Raw genomic sequence first — 18,964 nt, 5'->3', positions numbered from 1 at the left:
AGTTGGTGGACAACTCATGGAGTCGGTTTATCAATACATATAACATGATCCAGCTCTGAGTATGGTAAACTTGGCTCAGAATCAAAGAGCAGGAAGAGAGTGGACTGAACTGCTTTTGGAAAATTGCGTGGTGCTTCTTCATAAAACAGGCCCATCTGCCACCTAACTGCCCCTTCCAATTATTATTTTTAAACTTCCTTTTTATTACCATGAAATTGATAAACTTCGGCAAACATGAACGTTTCCCTACAAGGCTTGTATATGAAATCATCAGTCTCCACTATGTTCAAATTAGGTTTTGCTGTGATATGTTCTAAATTTAAAATGGTAGTTCCAACATGTGCTTGTTTGTGTGTGTATTTCTGAACATTCTGTGGCTCTCTTTTTTGGATAATTTTTTATTTTTACTATTACTGTTGTTACTCTCACTTATGCCTCCTGCCCCTCTCCCTCCAACAAAAAAAAAAAATTTAAAAGCCCTTCATCATAACAAATATAATCAAAGCAAAAGAAATACACGCACTGGCCACATCAGAAGATTTATGTCTGGTTCATCAACTCTTTACCAAGAGCTAAGAGTCCTGATTGATCATCAGTCTTCTGGAGTCCTGATTAGCCATTGTTGTTGATCATGTTTCTTGAGTCTTTCCCAGTATGGTAATTTATTATATGAATTGTTCCAATTCTGTCCTCCCGTGTTTCATTATCTGCCCATTTCTTCACTTATGATGTGCTAATATTCTGTTAGATTTTGTTTAGCTGTACCCCAATTAATGATACTTATTTTAATTCCAGTTCTTTTTTTTTTTTTTTTGGCTAGGCAGTGGTGTTAAGTGACTTGCCCAGGATCACACAGCTAGTGAAGTGTTATGTGTCTGAGGCCGGATTTGAACTCAGGTCCTCCTGAATCCAGGGCTGGTGCTCTATCCACTGTACCACCTAGCTGCCCCCCCCTTTTTTTAAAAAAATAATTAATTAATTTATTTTTTGGTGAGGCAGTCAGGGCTAAGTGACTTGGCCAAGGTCACACAGCTAGTGCGTGTCAAGTATTTGGTCTCAGGCCAGATTTGAACTCAGGTCTTCCTGACTTCAGGGCTGGTGCTCTATCCACTGTGCCACCTAGCTGCCCTCAGTTCTTTACGACAGTGAAAAATATTGCTACAAAATTTTTTTGCATTATAGAGCCTTTCCCTTTTTGTTTTAGTTTTTTGGGAATACACGATCTTACCTGATTTGAGGATGACACAAAACTTGGAGGGATAGCTTATGTATTAGATGACAGAGTTCAAATTGCGGGAAAAAAATGTTCCTGGACTGAAAAGTTTGTAGGCTAAATCTGACAATATAAGTTTATTAGGAATAAATGCAAAGTCTTGTCCCTGAAAAAAATCAATTTCACAAATCCAAAATTGGGAAATGTGACTAGATCGAGTTCATCTAAAAAAGATCTCTGGGTTTAGTGGGTTGTAAATCCAATATAAATCAGGAGAGTGACATAGCAGCTGAAAGGGCTAGTGTGGCTTGGGTGGCATGGAGAAGATGCTCGGCCTATAGATGTACATGGACCACAGATGTTATCCATGCAATAGATAATTTTTTCCTACGTACCTTCTGTCTGTTACGTCCCTCCCCGTCCTTCTAGATCTAGTTCAAGTCTGTCCCTGACTTTGTTTTTTGGTTTTTGGTTTTTTTTTTGCCCCCGACCTTCTATGTAGCCTTCCCGTACTTCTCCAGATCTATATGATTTTCTCCTTTTCTGGTATTGAGGTAGTTCTTTGGCCCTTGATCATAGGCTTTCGACCTTACGTGTTGATTCAGTGTAATGTGAGTAGTTAATAGCTGTGATTGGCCACATAGTTCTAGTGCGAAGAGCACTGACCTTGTAATCAGGAGGTCTGGGTGTATTCACATTTTGACTTTGAATCTCAACATTGTGATTGTCAGCAAACTCACTTCCCTGTTTCCTTATCTTGAAAATAGGAATACTATTGATACTGCTTATTTGATAGGATCTTTGTCAGAAAACTTAATATTACTATTATTATAAAGTAGATTTTAAACTTCCTTGAAACAAAAATTTTATATTTTTTCTGTCTCATGGTGCTTAACACATTGTTACTGGCATTCAATATACATTGAATGCAGGGGTTCCTTGGACTACATGGTACAGTTCTAATAAATGCTTCCACTAACTCTTTTTTTTTTTTTTGAGGCAATTGGGGTTTAGTGACTTGCCCACACAGGTAGTAAGTCACACAGCTAGTAAGTGCCAGAGGCTGGATTTGAATTCAGGTCCTTCTCACTGCAGGGCGGGTGCTCTATGCACTCTGCCACCTAGCTGCCCCTTTCCTTCTGACTTTTGAAGCAGAGAATGTAATATTTTTTTATGCCCCCAAAAGAGGTAAAGCAAATGTGAGATATTAAATTGGAAATTTGAGGTAGCATACTAAAAAAAAATTATAATTTTATAATGCCAGTCCATTTATATAAACTGCTCTCCATATCTCTTTTTGGTGACTTAATAGAGATGTAGAAAAGGTAGCAGACCTATGACTGAAAATGATTGGTTTGTTGCTTTATAGCGATACTTGTCCAGCCTCAGACACTTAATAACTGTATGACCTTGGGTAAGTCACTTAGCTAAACCTCTGCCTCAGTTTCCTCATCTGTAAAATGGGGATCATAATAGCTCCTAACTCCCAGGGTTGTTGTGATGATCAAATGAGATAATTGTAAAGCACCTAGCATAGTGCCTGGCACTTAGTTGATACCATATAAATGTTAGCTGCTATTATTGTTATATTTGAGTCATTTCAGTCCCAAGCTTTTGGGGGAAACATTTAGCCCATTTGACCAAAACAGAAACTTTTTGCATCAGGTTCTTGGCAATAGCTGTGAAACCTTGGAGTATAATTTTTGGAAGCTGAATTCAGACTCTTCTTGGGAAACTAAGAGAGAGCTTGGCTTGCTCTGGTGTTTGGGGTGAGTGTGGCCTGTAATCTAGCCAATCTGAGCTGAAAAGTTATTATTTAACTGGATTTAGAAGCTTAAAAAGAATTGAGGAGTGGGATGGGTAGAGAATATCCACGTATGTTCCTGGATGGTCTCAGTGCCTTTCCATTGTGTTTCTTATACTGCAGACTTCATATTACCTCTTTGAAAAAAAAGGAATTAAAGAGATGAGATAATTAGTTCCCAAATGACTTGAAAGAGTTTGATGCAAATTATAATTCTAGCAACAATAGTTGCAAGCAAATGTAATAGGATTAGAATGTTTTCGGGCTTCTTTAACTGTGGGTCCTGGTCTTGAAAAATTTGCAACAGTAAAAGATTTCTGAAGGCGCAATGACCGAAAATTAATTAAAAATCAGACAGGTAATGAATCAGAGGTGTTTCTGGCAAGGCTTGCTGGGGTTGCATCAAGCACCTTCACTGCAGCTTCGGTTCTGAACAAGGAGCATGTGCACTTTGCACTGTCAGGAGTGGAAAAAGTTTAAGAAATGCTGGTCTAGATCATTCTCACTAGATTTTTTTCCCCCTAAATCACTTTACCTGTTTTTCCCAGAGGGAATAAAAAATTGTGTTACATACTCTTAGCTTGTTGGACAGTCAGACTCATACTCATAACCTTACCTTCTCAGTTTGGTCTGTGGTTGAGTGGTTTTTTTTGTTTTTTTTTGTTTTTTTTTGTGATGAAGCCTTTATTTGGGGGATAGAAAAGGGAATAATAGAGCTGGATCTGAGCAAGTGGGGGCAATAACCAAATAATCCTCATACCTTGAAATCTTTCCATTTGTGTTTAAATTCAGGACAAGTTAAAATTTAAGAAAATTCCTATAATAGTTCTTATTAATGAGGTACTTTACTTGATCCATTAGTTGTCAGTTGATAAAAGGCTTTTCCCTTCACATGGCTGAATTTTTAATGAAAGCTGAGGATTTCTTTTTTGTATACTTGATAAAAACTTTTTAGATTTTTTTTAACAGCTTCTTCCTAAGTAAATGATTCTTGGATGATCAAGTATAGTGAAACTGGCCTGCTTAGAACTTTTCAGATTATTTTACTAATCTAGATTTAACAGATTTTTGTTAGCATTTATGTAGATATAGAGTCCCTCCCATAGGGACAGATAATAAACTGGTTTCTGAAATTCTCAATTTTTAGCCTCTTGATAAAATGTTGGCAGCCCTGACTATGCTTCCTTTGGCCCTATCCTCTGATTTTTGGTACCCTTAGAATTTGACCTCTATCATCTTTGGAATAGGAAGTACTATGCAGAGCAAACACTACCTTTTGGTTAACAAACTGTATAAGGAGTTATGTTAGCACCATATTTTTAGGAGAGCCAATTGACCGGGTGACATGACAATTTTCTTTTCTCGTTTTAGAATCTAAATTGAACAGATGAGTACAGAAGTGAGTTTGTCACATACAACATGCTACTATTCCGTTTTGTCTCAAGATAGATTGTGAACTCCTTGGGAGCAGAGATGGTGGAGCTCGGCGGTGCGAAGTTCTTAAGAAATGCTTGATGCTTGACTGCTCAGGATTTAGGTTCTTTTTTCCAAAAGAAAACTAGGACATTAAGAACTTTCAGAATACTTTTCTTGATATAGAGAGGATAACGATCCATCTTGTTTAAAAGCAAAATTTAGATTTTTGTGGTTTTAAAACATTGTTTTCAGCATCTGACTTCTTTGGACAAGTTTCGAGGTGGGGGGTGGGGTAAGAGGGTTCTTGTATTTTGACTTTTTTTCTTTCACTTTTTGGATTCTTGGTAGATGACCCTAGTGGATGGAGTTGGGGTTGGGAAGACCTGGGCCAGAGGATCTGCTTTTATCTTTACCAGGGAGTGGTGTGACAGTGGGCAAGTCATTTCCCTTCTGAATCTTTGGGTAGTAATACCTACCTCATGGGGTTGTTAGGCTCAAGTTAGATGAGAGAGGCCAAGTGCTTTGCTGTCTCTCAAAAAGCACAATTGATAATTATTTTCTAATGTTCCTGACTTTGATATTTCTCCGCTTATACCTTGCTTTTGGAATATTTTCGCCAATTCTTCTGTTTTCCTAGATCTTCCCTCAGTCTTAGATGTGATATTATTTCTTAGCTGTTTTTCCTTCAATATCTTTACTTCCTAATGTGAACCTAGAGAATCTTCTGGAAAAATACCAAGTCTTGATGTATTACCTTTCTGTTTGGCTGTCCAGATTTCATTTCCCCAAATATTAGAATATCAATAATCTCTTCAGGACATTTGTCATCTTGTAGTTGATTTATTTTCCTGGGCTAAGATGTATCCCTTCATCCTGAAATCCTGCAAATATACACAAAAAGGAGGCATTGTGCCAGGTGCTGGGAATACACAGATGAAAAGCAGACAGTGCTCAGTCAGGCAGCTTCTCTGTAGTGTGAGAGAGAAGTATGCCGGTAGGTATAGATCACTGTGCTATAAAGCAGAACCATGGAGAATTCTCCTGGCTTTTCCTGGCTGAGAATTTCTGTTCTGACCCCCAGAGGTGGAGTTAGTCTTCGCTGATTCTTGTGGGTGCTTCCCACAGTGTTCTGGTACATTCCAGAGGCAAGTGCAGCTTGCATACTAGGTGAAAATTGTAGGAGTGTTCATCAGTTGGCCACGTGGGATGCTTGTTATCCATGAGATAGCAGTGTCTTCCTTCCTGCTTCAAGTAAACCCTAGAAGTTAGCCTCCCTTTGGACAGCCCAATTTCTGATTTCCCTTTTAAATAAGTTTTTCTCAGAATCTGGTTTTGTTAAACCCATTTGTTAGTACTCTAAGTTATTTTACAACCAGAATATATATGAGAGTTTTAGACTTTATAATAAAGGAATATTAGGGGATGTCATGATGCATTTCTTTTGATGCAGGTAGGGAAGATATTTTTAAAGATATTTTAAGAGAGAGGTTTGAGAGTAGAGGAGAACTCTGGAATTGAGCTGGTTACTCAAGGGCAGAGATTAAGGAGGGAAGAAAGTGAAGTTAGAGGGGAGAGTAGAGTTGGAGAAAGTGTTGAGGGTAGCAGGGTGGGGATTGGAGGCCCTGAGGAGCCCAGAGAATAATTTTAGAAGGGGCAAGGCCTAGGGAACCTTGAATGATAGGAGGTTTTGGCCAAATGGAGGCATATCAGAGGTTTTGATCTTGGAAATTGAAACAGGAAGAACTGGTTAATGGTGAGACTTAGGGCATGACCTTGTTGTCTGTGACTGTCCCACAGTGGAGATTAGGTTGAAAGTTTTGAGGAGATTGAGGAACTGGGAGGTTAGAAGGGGAGAAAAGGGGCAGAGGCAACAGAGATGTATGGGGACACCCAGGAAACCGTAGAGCAGCTCTTGCCTCACAGCCCGGGTTCCCTATGCCCTGCTTAAGCTTCCTGGAGGCCAGCCAGTCAGCTTGGGGCCCTGGCAGTGGGCAGTGGGCAGTGAGCAGTGATGTGACTAATGCGGGGAGTTGTTCCAATGAGAAACCATCTCCATTCAGCTTGCCTGTGTACTCTTAGCCACGCATTAGGGATAATGAGCTGGAGGATTATGAGCAATCCTCAGGATTGGATAGGTAAGACATCTGTCATGGGTTTTTTTAGTGCTATATAAGAGAGAATTTTTTTCTTTAACTTGTGAAATATATTCTTTTGTGGAACATTGTGTGTTTTCACCTGCTTTGATTTTTGAAAGGTATAATCTCAAAAATTAATGCAATGATTCTAGGAAGAATTATTAAGATAATGAGACTACTTCTTCCTGTGTCGAATATGAGCATATTAATCATTCTTTACTGAAAACCGAAGATAAGTGGTAGGGATTTAATTTGTAGAAATTCTGGACAGCATCACCTATTTTTGGTTTTGAAATATATGTTCTCTTTGCATGTCTAGACTTTACTTTTTGTTTCTCAGGTTGCACGTTTTAAAAAATTACCAAATGGTGAAAATGAGACAATGATTCCTGTATTGACATCAAAAAAAGCAAGTGAATTACCAGTCAATGAAGTTGTAAGCATTCTTCAAGTAAGTGACGGAGTGGGATTCTGGCTACTAAAAAATAAACAGGTTAGACTGTGATACTATTCAGTCAGGATTATGGGAACTCTATTACTGTTACTGAAAAATGGATTTGACAAGGTCAGTTTGTATTATTTGACATAGTTGCTTTTTAAAAATCCTGTTTTGACTTATAATGATATTTGTAAGAGCAGGGTAAAAGTGGAGTTCAGATATATTCTTAAAAGTAATTAAACATGTTTTATTTATATTCTTACTAAGATAATCTTTTTTATATACCCTCTCCTCACTAAATCTTATATAGAAAATGTTATTCCTTTGATATGAGGAGACTTTAATGTATCCTGAAATGATGATAGAAGATAGTTTTAAAAATTGGATTTTTTTTCGTAGTAGTCACTTAGTACTAATGTTTATTGATTGATATTTATACACCAAATTTTAAAATCACCTCAATTGGTAAAGTAATAATGTAGCTTAGGATTTGTGATCTAGGATGAGTTCTAGCATAAAGCCTTTAACCAGGGAAAACTACTTACTCTTGAGTTGCAACTGCTTCTTTAGTTTTGTTGTTATTGACAGTGACATTAAGTCGTAAGAATTGACGTCAGGATGTGAGGAATGTGATTAAGTGTCTTCAAGTCCCAAGATACAGCTTATTTTATGTTTTCTATTAATTAGGTTGGGAACATGTACTGTTTGCTGGTGGTGATGGCTTTCTTCTCTCCAGGAGTGGGGATCTCTTTTCAATTCAGTGTTTGTGATTGGGATCCTGCAAAGAAAAGAGTCTATGAACTGGGCCTTGGTGGTTTAGAGAATATTCAGTTTTTCCTGTCAGTTTTAGGGAAAAGATTTTACAAAGAATTTACAAGCTAGTACCTTCCTTTTTACAGAGCTTGTAATTGACTTCTGTCATCTCTCTTCCTTCATTGAGGAACGAAAGAGCTTAACTAGCATGGCATTAGACTTTATTATAACAGTTTACTCTGCACAATCCAATAGGCTGATCTTCAGAATGGTCTAAACAAATGTGAAGTGTGTCACAGGCGAGCTTTCCATGGGTGGAATGAATTTGATATCAGTGAAGATGAGCCGCTGTGGAAGAAGTACATCTCTCAGGTAAGACTCTTCCTTCTTTGTTTTAAAACAAACTTCAAACAAATCTCTCCTCCCTGTAACCCTCACAGGCATTGTCAGAAGCTCTCACTGCATCTTCATTTTGAATTTTTTCTCTTCGTGGTACAAGGTACTGGTGGTGTAGATTTTTATTACAAGAGGATTGTTGAGTTGAATCTTAAAATTCTCATACCAAGAGCAATCATTTCAGATGGGTATCTTCACATAGTAGTTGGGAAACATAAATGAAGATGAGTTGAAATATTGTATGTAATTGAGGATTCCTTATAGAGTCACCATAGCCATTATACAAGGGTAATGGACTGTCTTTAGCAAATCATTTGTCCCGGTGTCTAAAAGATCTTTCTTATTAATTTGTGTGCATGACAATGTGAGTTAGAGGGTGCAGTAATAAGATTCTGTATACATTTTTGACTGGTAGAGTTAGTTTTGAAGGAAACACTACATTTTTTTTAACACATTAATAAAGATGAGAAGCTTTCTTCATAATTTTTTATAGCAGATTCTTATTTCATTTGACTAATAAAGACAAATAACTTGATTTGATAGTGTATTTACCTGCCTCTCCTCTACTAGTTAATGAAAAAGGTTTGCTCAATGGGAAAACTGAACTTGGCCTACCCACCACTCGTGGTTTCTTGAGTGGCACAGAAGAAGAACGTGGGAGGTGACTCAGTACCAGGATCCTGGTGCCTCGCTTTTGTACCTTACTGGACCCAAGTCAGCCCCCTTCCCTGAAGTGCCTTTTGCTAGACCCCAGGAGAAGGTAGAAAGTTTAGCTAAGACAAAGGCCCAGTTTTCATGAGAGGCCACGTCTAATAGAAGAATAAAAGCAAAACACAGGTGACTGTTCACAGTATTATTGCAGGCCCAAGTTCATGTAGCCCTCAGGGTTGCCAGGCCCTGTGCTTCTGATCTCCTTTCTCAGGCCCATGGGGTCGGAGGTGCCTTTAAAGGACGATTAGAAATTCAGCAGAAAGGGAGTGTGTTCTAGGAAACAGTAAGGCTGGAATACAGCATGTGCGAAGGGGAATGATAAAATCCTTGAAAGGTGGGTGCTAGGTTGTGGCGTGCCTCGAATGCCAGGCAAAGGACTGTGACCTTAAAAATCTTCAGTGGCAACAGATGCTGTGTCATATCTGTGATACTGCTGTGGCCTTATTCCCTAAGAAAATTGCAGCAATCCCTGCTGTCCTTCCTGTTGGTGCTCCTTATGGCAGAGGGGGCTTCTGTGTAACTTGGGCTGTGCGCAGAGATGCTAAGGAAGGGCTGTAGGTGGATGGGTGTGAGATTTGCCTCCCCAAACCCACCTTCCAGGTGTTCAGTCAGAACCTTTCTGCCTTTTTCTCCTGCCTCATCCTCGGAAAATTCCACAAGAGCTCACCACCATCCCTGTAATTTCACAATTAATTAAGTTCTTTCTCAGCTCTTTTCACTAGCCAGGCTACCTAGAAGTACTGCTGTGGTACCTGGAGGGAGGGCTGACAGCTGTGTTGGGGTGCCAGCTTGGACATTTCCCTGGTAGAAGACAGTTTTTGTTTATTTGGAGTAGCAGGTTCTGAGTGAATGTGCTTGTATTGCACAAGACTTCTGCTCAAAATAGAAACGATTCCCAAAGTGGACCATGGTGGTGGATCTGCCTCAGTTTCCCCTTAGAATGTTTTCCGAGGTTGGGAATCTGTTCCAAAGAACTTTGTTCTTGTTGAATGGAGTTCAGCTGCTAATTGTTTTACTTTTACTTTCAGTTTAAAAATCCCCTTATAATGCTGCTTCTGGCATCTGCAGTCATCAGCGTGTTAATGCACCAGTTTGATGATGCCGTCAGCATCACTGTGGTAAGAATTAGAAGGGTTTTTGGAATGGGAATCTGTGCTGAAGCAGAGTTTAGTTTTTCATTTTGATCATGCTTGAATTCTAACAAATTGAGACATGCTTCTTGCTTAATATTGTTCCATGGTTTGAGGAAATTAGTGTACAAATTCTCTTACTCATAATAACGACCTTCTCAAGGGTCCAAAATAGTTCTTAATGTAAAATCTTATTTATATGTGCCAGATTTGGAGTATCATATTAGTCATAGATTGATAGTGTATACTTTTAAACCAGATTATTGTTCCACTTTAAAAATTAACCATTTTTAACTACCCTATTGTAGATTTCATTTTGTATGACTATGAGATAAAGGCCTGATTATTGCTAAGTTAAAAATAAAAATTTTTCAAAACTATAATTTGCATTTTAAAGTTATTTTATTTCTATCCAACTTCTGTTTGCCCTGGTTGATTTTCTGATAGGGACTAGTCACCTAACTTTTAAGTAATTTGTGACTTCTTAGTTGTTCTCTTGCCCCTTTTCCCGTAAATTAGATGCAAAGTTTTAGCCCCTTTACCCTGTTTACAAGACTAAAATATCGAAATGTTCTTATTATACCGATGAGGCGAAAGAATAATGGATATAGTTAAGAGAAGTAATTTTACATGAAAAACGTGCATTATAGATGAAGTTTATTGACTTCAGGAAGAAAACTCTGTAATTGTTTGAAAGTTACTTTGCCTTATTTCTTTTGTCAAATGTGCAGATAAGGTACAGTTGCATGTATTTATATAAACAGTACTGGTGTGAGTGGTTTACAATCAGAGCTGAATTTGCTAGTGAGACCCTGGGGTTGGCTGCCTTCACCAAAGAACCAAGGCCCAGCTCTTGAGACTGAGCCAGACTTTGCTGGGCAGACAAGGCCCATATGCTGCCCCCTCCCCAACTTCTATGAAGTGTCCATTCTGCTCCCCAGTCACATGGAAAATGCCTCATTTTCCACGGGGGCAGTAAAGCCTCATCTCGTATAGTAATTCTCAAGATGACCACAACCATAAGCAAAACTTTTAATTTGTTATTATATAAATTCCAGGAAGGCTTGCCCTGCAGCGCCCAAGGCAGCTCCAGGACTCAGAGTTGTAGAAATGCCTTGGAAAAGAGAGTTTCCTCATCTGGAAGGTCCCTACACCAATGAAATCACACATATGAGCACTGTCTGTGTGTAGAGATGAGCACTAAATTGAAGAGATATTAAATATTGATTCTTTTTTGAGGATAACTTTCCTTTTGAAAAGACTAACTGCTTTTATGTTGTTGGTTTTTTTTAGGCAATACTTATCGTAGTTACAGTTGCCTTTGTTCAGGTAAGCAGCCTGTTTTCCTAGCATGAAAATGGACATTTTAATCAGCTTTTGATAAATGAGGCATGATGTGGGAAAAGATGCTTAATTCTGTGACTCCCTTGAAGGCTAGTAAAATGAGTGAGGGATAGACAGTTTAGGAGATAAGTAGTCTAGCAAATGTAATGAACCCACTTAGGTTTTTTTATGGTTGCAATGAAGATTATTTGTTAATTTAATTAATTTATTTCTTTATTTTTAACACTCTTTTCTTTTTAAATTTTGAGTTCCATATTATTTCTCTCCCACCCACTTCTATCCCATCCACTGAGAAGGCAAACAAAATTGTATCAATTATATATGTGAAATCATGCGAAACATATTTCAATATTAGCCATATCACAAAAAAAAAAGAAAGCAAAAAAAATTGCACTTCAATGTGTATTCAGAGTTGATCAGTTCTCTCTCTGGAGGTATTTCATCATAAGTCCTTTGGAATTGTCTTGGATCGCTGTATTGATCAGAGTAGCCACACGCTCAACTTTTTAAAATATATAGAACAAAACCATATAAATAGTAAAACCGCAGAAATATAGCTGGATATTTTAAAATTCTTTTTCTTCATCTGATCGTGTCTTAGAACTTCAATAATTCTGTTACTTTTCATTTTTGACAGAGTTAAGGCAGCTGGAAAAAGCCAGTAGGGAAGGTAGAAATCAGTGGGTTTTTATGAAGAGACCATTTGGAGAAAATTCTATAGATTTCTGTGACTAAAAGAATAATGACTAATCCATTTAGTAGAATGATACACTTGTTTACTGAATTCCTTTTTTAAAACCTAAGCTGCTTCTGATCTGGGGTAGGGGGGACTGTTGTTCTCCTTACACCAGCAGTGGGATGTTCTGATCTGATCAAAGAGAGGTTCCCACTGACTTAGGATATGAAACAAAAGCTTAGCGTGTGATTTTGAAGAGCAGCCTCCGTGTTTTTGAGTTGGTCTAACAATGCAGAAATAAAAATGCTAAGATTTTCTGTTGTTATTGATGAGCGTAGGTGTAAACAAATATAAACTAAGTTTTATCTAAATGTTAGCTTGGAAGAATATTGCTTCATATTGTCATATCTAATAATACCTAAATATTGACGAACAATGGCTCAGAACCTGTGATTGAGAGGGGCGTTTGTTATCTTACCTGAATGTCATAATGCACACAGATAATTGAATCACTGAATTAGGACCTTATGAGCTCATTCATCTGCACCTCAATTTCATGCTGTTCTGTGGATCTTAAATTTTATTTTGGTTGATTGAAATTCTGGCATGTTAATAATTCATCTTTTGTAGAACTTTTCATCAGTCTCATGGCCTGCAATGCTGATTTCACTGCTTTGTGAATTGTTCTATACTTCATTGCAATATGATATGAAAACCAATCAAAATCAGATCATCAGAACCTAGCCTGCCTGTGAGCTGCATTAATAACTTCCTTAGAGCTTCACATGTTCAGAATCTGCTTAGCTTCCATAGAGTGGGCTACAGCAACTGAAGGTGGCCTTAGGATCGCAGTGTAGCGCCAGTGACGAAAAGCAAAGTCATTGCCCCTTCGGAGGAATGGAGGGCTCTTGTCCACAGTGACCAGACCTTTGAACCTCATGCATTTCCAACCATATTTCACATTTATATGAGCCCTTCAAAGGGCTTCGGACAGATTTGCCCACTCGTCTCTGAGGCAGGCGTGTGATAGTACATTAGTTTACTCCTTTTGATAGAAATAGAGAAAAGCCACCATGGAACAACTTCCTCTTTGATGTTCACTCTGTTAAAACGCATTGCCCAGTCAGGATCATGGTGGCTGTTGTCAGTTCATCCAGTGCTCAGCCCCTTCTCCTTTCCTTCTTGGCTCTCTCTGCTCTCCTACTTCTATCCTTGTCCTGGGGGACTTCAGCATACCTGTTAATGTTCCCTGAGACACCCTTACCTCCCAGTTATTTAACCTCTTCACATCCCAAAACTCCTGTCCTCCTCCACCTCAGCCACACACAGAGATGACCAAAACCAAGAGCTTTTTGTCAGCACCCACGTAGTCCTCTTCCTTTGTTGCTTAATCCCCTGGAGACTTTTCTTCATCCTCCCTGTGAGCTCTGATCCCTCCGTCCCTCAGTGTCCACGTGGGTCATTACCCTGGATTTTATTTGCTTCCTTAGAGATGGTAGGCTTGGAGTCAGAAAGGTCTGTTTGAATTTCATTTCAGATACTAGCTTTATGATTCTGAGTCATATGAGTTAACCCCTTTTCACCTCCATTTTCTCATCTGTAAAATGGGTATAACCACAGCACTTACCCCAGGGTTGTTGTAAGGATTGACTGAGATGATACAGGGTGTCCCTTAATAGCCTAAAACTGCACTAAGATTTTAGGGGCATCCTGCATGTAAGCACAGCACTTTGCAGACCTTACGGAACTTTATGAACTGTTACTTTTCTTCTTAGTCTTGACCCTGGAGTCTGGGAGTTCAATTCCATCCCATTCTCTCCTTTGCCCTTTTGCTGCCCATGCCTTGCCAACCCCCAGTCCTACCCTGCATGGAATTGGTTTGATTGGATCTCCAACAGCTTTATCTAACCTGTGCCTTTCACAGCAAGGTAGCTGTTCTCCTCCTCTTTCGGCTTCTCCATTGTCTTCATCCTCATGTTTTTTGACTGAGAACTTCACCATCACCATATACTTTACTGAGAAGAGAGAGGCGGTGAACTGTCTGCTCCTTTCACTCCTCGTCTCTTAGCAGTCTGGCTCCTGGCCTTATCCATTGAAACTGCTCCCCCCAGAGTGACTCGTGATCTCTGAGTCTCCAGATCCTCTTTGCCCTCTCTGCTGTGTCTGTCGCTGCTCACCGTGCTCTCTGAGGTTTTCATGACCCTCTTCTGTCCTAGTTCCCATCTTACATATGTGTCTTATCCCTCTTGCTGGCTCGTCGCCCCCATCACACCCCAAGGCTCTGTCCCAGGCCCTCTTCTCTCATCACTCTCTTTTGGTTCTACAAAGGACTCACAGAGCTATGTGTTTGGTCTCAGTCTTTCCTCTTAGCTCATATCCCATATTATCAACCCAACCACCAGACCTTTTAAACCTGTTCTCCTCTGGAGATCTCGGACCTAACGTGTCCAGAACAGGACTCAGCTTTCACTTCTTCTGGATGTCCATCTGTCTGCTGAGTATACCCCCATCCTTCCGGCCTCCTGGGTTCATAACTTCAATGTGGCCTTTGACTCTCAGATACTTCGACTCTAGTCAGTCTTCCACGTGGCTACTAAAGTGATTTTATTTTACTTAAGCAAAGATCTTATCACATCACTCCTCTACTAAAGAAACTCATTGTCTCTAGGATCAAATAGAAACTTTCCTCTTTGGCTTTTAAAGCCCTCTACAAATCGGTCCTGACCTGCCTTTCCAGGTTCATTCTGCTGGGCGGCATGCTGCTATAACACTCTGGTCCAAACCAGGTTAAACTTAATTGGGAAATATTTAACAAAGTACATAAAAGTACAATAAACCATTGATAATGTTATGTGTGGTTCTGAGTTGGCGTGTGGCCTGCAGGGATCCTCATACGTGGTTTAGTTGCCTGGTGTCTTCTTCAGCCTGACATCCGTGGTCTAGCCCAGCTGCCCTTGGGGCTCTTCACATGGAGCATGCTCCATGTAAAGAGCAGGCACTCCCACCTCTGCTTTTGCACTGACTGTGCCTTGTTTCTAGAAACACTTATTGATTAACAAATCCTTAGTGTAGTGCCTTGTTACTCGTATGGGCATGTCCAGCATGCCTGTGGCACGCTGTACTTCCTTGAAAATGACTTGGTTGAAAGCTTATAATCTACATTGATGTATGGAACGAATTAAGTAAATAATTATAAATGCATTTTAAAATTTCCCATGGACAGATGTAATTGACATTAAAATTAGAATTTGATATTGGAGCCCTATTGAGATAGAGCTTTTTATTATTGAAATAATATTTATTTTTGTATCATTGACTTTTCCTTAATAAGTCCCATTTTGTGGAAGGGCCTTTGTTACTCTATAACTCTAATTTTGAAACAGGATGAAGGAGGGAGAGTCTGGTTTGTGTACATTATATTGGTTTCAGGATGTACCATTTTATGCTAGATCGTTATTAGTTTGGTGTTTAGTATGGAACCTGAAAGCTTTAGAAAGCTTGTGTTCAGTTGTGTGTGAATCTGGTGGTGGATTCTTGTATTCCCCATAAATGGTGGCGACCAGTGTGTGGGGGTGCTTTTGTGTGGCTTCCTTGATCTCTTTGGTTCCCCATCTCCTCCTAATCCCTGAGAGAGACTGTTACTATTTCAGATTGGATGAATGACTGGAAAGCATTTGTTTAGTGCATAGTTTGTGGATTGTGGCCTGGTCAGTGGGGGAGGGTCACAGGTTTTTAAAAATGCAAATGAGATAGTACCTCTTAGTGTTGGCAGCAGTTGTAACACTGATTTAATTATTGTTCCCAGAAGAAGAGATGGCTGGTGGGCCCTGGAGAAGAGGGATGGCAGCGAGATGAATGGGATGGGGTGGGCGCATTCCAGGCGCTGGCCAGATGAAGTGAGTCTTGTGAGTTTGTGTTCCAGACTGGCAGTGAATTACACCTTCCAGGCCATGGTGTCTGGAGGTCCATGCTGCGGTCCACGGGGCTGTGCCGGGGTGGATTGGCAGTCTGCCAGCTGACTCCTTCCGCGGCGTGGCTGGACTCACACTCAGTGATTGCCCCAGGCTGATGTCTCATACCAAGGGCCTGCCTGGGTCCCCCTTGGGAAATTGCCTCAGAATGACCCTGCCAGGGGATTTTCTCCAGGCATCTCTGCCCGCAGGGGTCTGATGACTGTGAGTCAGATGTGGGTGGCCAAAATGGATTAGCATGCTCAGGAATGCTGCTGATAGCTTCAGCCTCCTGGGGTGCAGATCCCGGCTCTTTGCTTTGAGGCCCACTTCAGCATTCTGAAGATCTGGAGGGAGAAAAGGGGGGTCTGCTCCTGGAACGAGATAAGGGGAGGTGACCGGGTAATGGTGCACTTGTGAAAGTCCTTTTAGCCAAAATTGCAGGGTTGAGGTAAAGACTTAGACCGAACTGCTGGGGCTCTTTCTCCCCGACAAGAAGTGATCGTCAGGACAGTGGGTCAGACCCTCAGCTTGTCCTCTGTCCTTGCCTGGTTTATTGTGTTTCTTCTTCAGTTGTGGGGGAGGACTTTCTGGTATTAGGCCGCCAGGTAGTGGGGGAGATGGTGTCCTCCATCACAGCGTTGTGAAATTGTGGTGGTTCCTGTTTATATTTTTATCGTCTAGAAAGCTATAAATAGATACTTAGTATAGAAGTGTAGGTGTCATTCAAGTTAGGGAAGATTTGAAAGGAGGAATGTGATTGTGTAGCTCCTTGGTTTGCATGATTAGGATCTATTGACCAGGGCATTTGTGTCTCCTGGCCTTATTTTGGGGTAAAAGTGCAAGGTCTTGGGTCCTGGATAATTGCATGTTTACATCGAGATAAGATTTTGCTCAGCCACAAGCACCTTGGAGATTCCCTTTGGCCTAGGAGTTAGCTTAGCTCTCTCTAGGTTATTTTTCCACATGGCCTGAACTTTTGGCCCAAAGTCAGGCTGAAACCAGCCAGTTCTGATGTAGAGTGATTCTCTACTGGACTTCCTGTGTTAGCCCATGGAGCATCAAGTGTCCAAATGGGACCTGTGACCCATACGTTCACAGAGGGGTGGCGCGGACAGTCCAGGAGAGCACATGGGGGACAGGGATGGCTTTGCCGTCTTCTTCAGCCAGAGGGGAAAGGAAGCTCTGCTCCCTCCAGGCCAGGCCCTGAGATTCATTCTCTCCCTCAGTTTGGTTGTGTGAGAGACTGGGCAAAAACAGAGGGAGGCTTGTTCTCATTTAATGAGCTTATGTTCTTCCTTTGTGATCTTGTGAGGAAAATTAAATTTATAGTGTCTTCCAGTCCTTATAAGGATGGCAGCATGCCAGTCTTTTATTTCTACCGTCTCTCTCCATTGAACCCTGACTAGAATATTATTTGAAATGAATTTCCATTGTGATGATTTTTAACAATTTAAAATGTCTGAATTTCTTACTGATTAGTATTCTTAATTTTTTCATAATTTAAGTTAGGGATCTGTATCAAATACTCATCTTCATAGTTTTGGTCAAATTGGATGACAGATAATGACAGACAAGTTTGTTAAAGCTAACTATAATTTACTGTAATTTAGTCTTTTTCACAGGCTTCTTTGGGGAATATATGTCCTCAGTGAAAGGAGTATGTAGAATTGAGGAGAGTTCCAGATTAGTGATGGAGATGAAAGCCTTTCTAGTTGACTGTCGGTGATTACTTAGCGGGTTTTTTAAATGGTACGATGTGCTACTACTTTACAATTATATTGTGCTTGACCATTTTGTAGTATGAGTGTATCAGTTGCATTCTTTGGCCCCCACAACATCCTGATGGTTAGATGGTATTTTTCAGATGAGGAAACCAAGGCTCAGAATTTGTATGAAGATAAATCTTTCATCCTTTGATTTGTATTTCTCATTTTAACAGGAGTATCGTTCCGAAAAATCGCTTGAGGAATTGAGTAAACTTGTACCACCAGAATGTCATTGGTAAGACTTTTGTTTCTGACATGAATGTCCCTTCCCTTTTAAAATAGAAGTCAAGAGTTAAACTCTTTAGAATGAATTCATCATGAATCTAGGTTTATCTAATAATATAGAAGATATTGATTCAACTTGAGGAAAATGTTATATTTACTACACAGAAATGTAGAAGTTTTGAAACCATGTACTTAATATTAAACTTAGATGTTTTAACTTAATTTAGAGCATCTTAAAATATTGTTATGCCCCAAGTATAGTTTCTGCTGCAGAAGACAAAATTTTTCTAATTCTCAGTTTTTAATTTCATATTTTAGGTATTTCGTTTCTTAAAATTATTTCCTGTCATATGAGCCATCTTAATGATCAGCAGCACGGAATGTGTCCTTACTCTTATTTCTAATAGGTGATTAATAATAATATGATGGTCATAGTGGCTTTTGTCTCACCTTGCTGAGAAGATTTCTTTTAAAATGAGCAGTGCTCTCTCAGTTCTGGCTAATTGTATTTTTAATTATAGTGTGCGAGAAGGGAGGTTGGAACATACGCTTGCACGAGATCTGGTTCCAGGGGATACAGTTTGTCTGTCTGTAGGAGACAGAGTCCCTGCTGACCTACGCTTGTTTGAGGTATGTATCTTCCTTCTGTGGGAAGGAAAAAAATTGAGTGACATAGACCCAAAATGAGAAGAAAATGATAGTTCTAGGGATAAAAAAAAAGTTTGCATTTGGGTGTGAATTCTTGATCTCTACCTTAGGAACGTCCAATTTGGGAAGTATGTAAATAGCTGGGAGGTTTGTAATAAATTTAAATTCCTGTAGAACTTGATTGGAAATATGCTGGTAGACTGAGGAAGTCTGGAAAAGACCTTTTCAACTTTAAATAGGAAAGGCCTTTAATCCTGAAACAAACAGCATCTTTTTGCAAATGAATTCATGGGCTTCAGCCCCTGCAATGTTAACTGTTTTGCTTTAGTTTGATGGTTCTAAATAATGAAGCATC

The 18,964-nt window shown here is 39.7% G+C and overlaps 1 protein-coding gene across 2 annotated transcripts in view; it reads left to right on the top strand.

Moving 5' to 3' along the window:
- The window catches only part of ATP2C1 (ATPase secretory pathway Ca2+ transporting 1), a 91,310-nt gene that overhangs the window by 25,760 nt on the left and 46,586 nt on the right, over positions 1–18,964 (top strand). For both annotated transcript variants that reach the window (XM_027872205.1, XM_027872204.1), the window contains exons 2-7: positions 6,909–7,019; positions 8,016–8,132; positions 9,896–9,985; positions 11,291–11,326; positions 17,910–17,971; positions 18,483–18,591. In XM_027872205.1, the coding sequence (XP_027728006.1) occupies positions 6,951–7,019; positions 8,016–8,132; positions 9,896–9,985; positions 11,291–11,326; positions 17,910–17,971; positions 18,483–18,591 (483 nt within the window). In that variant the 5' untranslated portion in view covers positions 6,909–6,950. The remainder of the gene's footprint in view (positions 1–6,908; positions 7,020–8,015; positions 8,133–9,895; positions 9,986–11,290; positions 11,327–17,909; positions 17,972–18,482; positions 18,592–18,964) is intronic.

This window comes from Vombatus ursinus, unplaced genomic scaffold (genome assembly GCF_900497805.2).
Source record: "Vombatus ursinus unplaced genomic scaffold, bare-nosed wombat genome assembly UNPS02014799.1, whole genome shotgun sequence".
Lineage (NCBI taxonomy): Eukaryota > Metazoa > Chordata > Mammalia > Diprotodontia > Vombatidae > Vombatus > Vombatus ursinus.
Note: the sequence above shows the minus strand (reverse complement) of the source record. Positions and strands in the feature narration are given on the sequence as shown.